This window comes from Tarenaya hassleriana, unplaced genomic scaffold (genome assembly GCF_000463585.1).
Source record: "Tarenaya hassleriana unplaced genomic scaffold, ASM46358v1 Cleome32, whole genome shotgun sequence".
In the NCBI taxonomy this organism is placed as follows: Eukaryota; Viridiplantae; Streptophyta; class Magnoliopsida; order Brassicales; family Cleomaceae; genus Tarenaya; species Tarenaya hassleriana.
The window spans coordinates 1,578,071-1,582,463 of NW_010966372.1; the positions used below are offsets into that span (position 1 = coordinate 1,578,071).

At 38.1% G+C, this 4,393-nt stretch overlaps 1 protein-coding gene across 2 annotated transcripts in view; it reads left to right on the forward strand.

The window, feature by feature from the left end:
• Positions 1-3,256, forward strand: part of LOC104821142 (ATP-dependent DNA helicase At3g02060, chloroplastic) — a 4,848-nt gene extending 1,592 nt beyond the window's left edge. The window contains exons 4-16 of one of the 2 annotated variants that reach the window (XM_010551942.1): positions 1-119; positions 302-436; positions 541-665; positions 754-893; positions 1,163-1,233; positions 1,361-1,522; positions 1,607-1,693; positions 1,802-1,975; positions 2,096-2,140; positions 2,298-2,654; positions 2,751-2,852; positions 2,956-3,108; positions 3,189-3,256. In XM_010551942.1, coding sequence (XP_010550244.1) covers positions 1-119; positions 302-436; positions 541-665; positions 754-893; positions 1,163-1,233; positions 1,361-1,522; positions 1,607-1,693; positions 1,802-1,975; positions 2,096-2,140; positions 2,298-2,654; positions 2,751-2,852 — 1,517 coding nt within the window. In that variant the 3' untranslated portion in view covers positions 2,956-3,108; positions 3,189-3,256. The remainder of the gene's footprint in view (positions 120-301; positions 437-540; positions 666-753; positions 894-1,162; positions 1,234-1,360; positions 1,523-1,606; positions 1,694-1,801; positions 1,976-2,095; positions 2,141-2,297; positions 2,655-2,750; positions 2,853-2,955; positions 3,109-3,188) is intronic. The other variant, XM_010551941.1, reaches the window with a different exon arrangement.
• Positions 3,257-4,393: the final 1,137 nt, after the last annotated feature.

The following is a 4,393-nucleotide window of genomic DNA, read 5'->3' on the forward strand; positions in this document are numbered from 1 at the left end:
GAAAACAAACTATGGTTTTGGCGCCAACAATTGTTTTAGCGAAACAACATTTTGACGTAATCTCAGAACGCTTTTCCCTGTATCCAAGTATCAAGGTTGGCCTTCTGAGTCGATTCCAGGTACTGGAAATTTCTATGCTAGTGAAATTTCTTCTGCGCAGTTGTTCTGTTGCAAATAGATAATCCCATATTGTGGATCCTTGAACATCCAAATGCCATTTGGAGGTTGTGCATTTCATAAAGATACTCAGCTTAACGCAAAATGTTCACGTTTGTAAATCACTGATTGGACCTTTTTGCAGACTAAAGCAGAGAAGGAGGAATACCTAGAAATGATAAAAAATGGACATCTAGATATCATTGTGGGCACTCACTCACTTCTCGGGAGTCGGGTTGTGTACAATAATCTTGGCCTTCTAGTGGTTGATGAGGAACAGGTCAGGCTGCAATCTTTGTGTTATCGTCCCCTGAATTCTTGTATTTTTCACAGTCCATGTTATCAGAATGATTCCTGGCATAAGTGAAATGATCTGCTTTACAGAGGTTTGGTGTCAAGCAAAAAGAAAAGATTGCATCTTTCAAAACATCAGTGGACGTGCTTACTCTATCTGCGACACCCATACCAAGAACGCTATACTTAGCTTTGACAGGATTCCGGGATGCTAGGTAGTACAATGATCGTTACGAAGCTTCATTAAGTTTACAGAAGACGCTGCACAAGACTAAACAGCCTCTTAATACCTTATTTTTTCAGTTTAATCTCAACACCTCCTCCAGAAAGGCTACCAATAAGAACTCATCTTTCATCATTCAGTGAGGCAAAAGTAATAGCAGCAATCAAACACGAGCTGCATCGTGGTGGCCAAGTTTTCTATGTCTTGCCTCGTATTAAAGGTAGCACTTCTAGATGCTTTCTTCTCTACTCTCTCTCTCTCGCCCTCGCTTCATGTGATTAGTTTCATCTCTTCCCTATATTTGGATTTGGAAATAGATAGGAACCTTGAATAAGGACCTTATTATTAAAGCTAATAACCTGTAAACTCGTGAGGATTCTATGATTCTATTCTAATTGTTAATCTTCAGGTTTCTTGGATACTATTCTATTTGTTAATCTTGAGGTTTCTCCATTCTGATTCAATACTTACCTCATTCTTGCTTGTCAGGACTTGAAGAAGTGATGGATTTTCTCACAGAAGCATTTCCGGATGTTGATATTGCAATTGCACATGGGAAGGCATGTACTGGTCCTTTTTAGTCTCCTTAGACAATTTGGATGCTAATTTGTTTTTTTCACAGAATCCTTATAACGGAAAGCTTCCTGTGTTATTGTTGACTATTCTTCTGCAATCATGTATTCACAGCAATACTCAAAACAACTAGAGGACACCATGGAGAGGTTTGGTCAAGGAGAAATTAAAATTCTCATATGCACTAATATTGTGGAAAGCGGGCTTGACATTCAAAATGCCAATACCATAGTTATTCAGGATGTTCAACAGTTTGGACTTGCTCAGTTATACCAGGTCTTGAAGTTATATGTTCATTTGGTTTTGTTTTATTGTGATTGCGCTCAACTCCTAAGACATCTTCCCTTTTTGTTTTCACAGTTACGTGGAAGGGTTGGTCGTGCTGATAAAGAAGCTCATGCATACCTATTTTATCCTGATAAGTCTTTGCTGTCTGATCAAGCATTGGTATTCGATTTTCTGCTGACCTTTCTCTTTTGATAGTTAATTAACTATGCATGTTTTTGAGCTTGACATTGGGGCAATGACCCAGTATGTTTGTTTTTTGCAATGCAGGAAAGACTTGCTGCTCTCGAAGAGTGCCGTGAACTTGGACAAGGTTTCCAACTTGCAGAAAGGGATATGGGTATAAGAGGTTTCGGCACAATCTTTGGTGAGCAGCAGACAGGGGATGTTGGAAATGTGGGCATTGATCTCTTCTTTGAAATGCTTTTCGAGAGTTTGTCAAAGGTTATTGTGGTTCATGATTCTTTCTCTTATCTCTTAAATAATCTTGAGGTCGAAGCTTTAGCCATCCTCCTGAAATGCTGGCTTATTGACTTGTGAGGCTACCTTTTCGGTTGTTCGCAGGTTGAGGAGCATCGTATTGTTACAGTTCCATATGACTCGGTGCAGGTATTGTCACTTTATGGGCAACGTCATTTATATTGATCAGTGTATGATACTAAGTTTATTGATTGAATCTATAAAGGCTAAACATGAGACTTAGGTGTTGCCTGAATCATATAACAATATTGTGGGTCTCATGCTTCTTTTTGGTTATGCATCCCAGATTGACATAAATATAAATCCTCGTCTTCCTTCTGAGTACATAAATCGCCTGGAAAATCCTTTGGAGATCATTAATGAAGCTGAAAAAGCTGCCGAGAGAGACATGTGGAGTCTTATGCAATTTACAGAGAACCTGCGTCGTCAATATGGAAAAGAACCTTACTCTATGGAGATAATATTGAAGAAGCTATATGTCAGACGCATGGCTGCGGATCTTGGGATCATTAGAATTTATGTGGCGGGCAAGATGGTTGGCATGAAAACAAAGATGAGTAAGAAGGTTTACAAGCTGATTACTGATTCCATGATTTCTGACACTTACCGAAGTTCCTTGATTTATGGGGGGGATCAGATAACGGTACTCAATGTTTCTCTTTAAGCTAAATTAATCTAGCCTGCGACACTTCTCACTCACAAATCCCATATTCACTCTACCACTTTACCTGGTCGACAGGCAGAACTTCTTTTGGAGCTACCGAGAGAACAACTACTCAACTGGATTTTCCAGTGTTTGTCAGAACTTCATGCATCGCTTCCTGCTCTTATCAAATACTAGGTCCCTCCTCTTAAACAAAGATAGATAGTTTTCAAGCATTTAATTCTCTCACTTCTGGCTTTCCATGGAGGGATGTTCATCATCATTTTTTTTGTTGCTCTAGAGTGTTGTTGCTTCTGCTCGGTGATCATGAACAGTTTATACGGCGACAAACTCTGCAAGCAGGACACATTTCCTTGACTATTATCTCTAGACGACCCATTATTTTCTCAACTGTCAGATGATACCAAAATATAGATGGGAGACATTGGACGGGGTATATATCTACTTGCCTATGGATTTTAGTTGTGCATTCAATCATTTTGTACTAACTAGGCGTCTTCTTTCTCTTTGCAGAATGGTCTACATGAAATGATGGTTGAGAAGATTATCTAAACTAAAGCTGGTCGAGTACATGATCTTAACGGGGAATGGCATGATCTTCATGATCATTACACAGGGAATACTAGTCCTCACTAGGGGTATGTCGCCAAGCAAAGGCTTCGAAACTTCATTTTCTTTACTGCAGCACAAGTACTTCAGTACTGCAAGTGGAACAAACAGTCGGAAAGAGAAAAGAAAAGGTCTTTTTCGTGCTCAGATTCTTATTTGTTCTCTTAGTCAATTTTTGTAAGAATGCGTCAGAATGTGACAAAAGGCATGTAATGCTAAAAACTCAAGTTAGCAATTTTGATTGGAAAACCGAGTTGTGTTTGCCGTGGTAACTTCTCTAACCTGGTTTGTTTAAGGCTTATAGTAATGATCAACAATTCCAATATGATAAGCAACAAGATATCTATATGTCCGATTTATTGACGATGAATCTTTCAACGTTCAAAGGTCTTTCTCCAGACACCAACAACGTAGGAGTGGCTGGGTTGACTTATTGGAGTCCAAGTGTGAACATATCGAGGGGTCCATGGTGGGACCAAAAAAAAAGAAGTAACTTGGATTAAAAAAAAACGAAGGTGAAGTCGCCGAGAATTTGGCTATACACATATAGATAGATAAAGGAAAAATGGAAGCGTCCCGTAGACATCCCATATTTTATTGTTATCCACTACAAAAAAATCATCGAATTCCAACGGATTTGTCTGTTGAAAATTTTTCAACGGATTTTCAACGGCATTTCAACGACGATTTCCGTTAAAATTCTGTTGAAATTTCCAACGGATATCCGTTGGAAACGTCCGTTGAAAATTTTTAACAGAATTTTCAACGTATTCAATTGAAAAATTGGGTTTAAAATTTGCAACGGTATTTCCAACGGATATCCGTTGGAACTTTTCAACGGACTAACGTTGGAAAAATCGGTTGCAAATTTTTAACGGAATTCCAACGGATGTTGGTTAGAAAACAATTGCAACGGATTTCGATGGGAAATTTTTTTGGAATTTTTTTTAAAAAATTCCAACGGAATTCCAACGGATGCCGGTTGGAAATTTTTTTGGAATTTTTTTTTTAAAAATTCCACGGAATTCCAACGGATATCGATTGAAAATTTGAATTTTAATTGAAAAATCAATTGAAATATATATATATATATATATATATATATATAT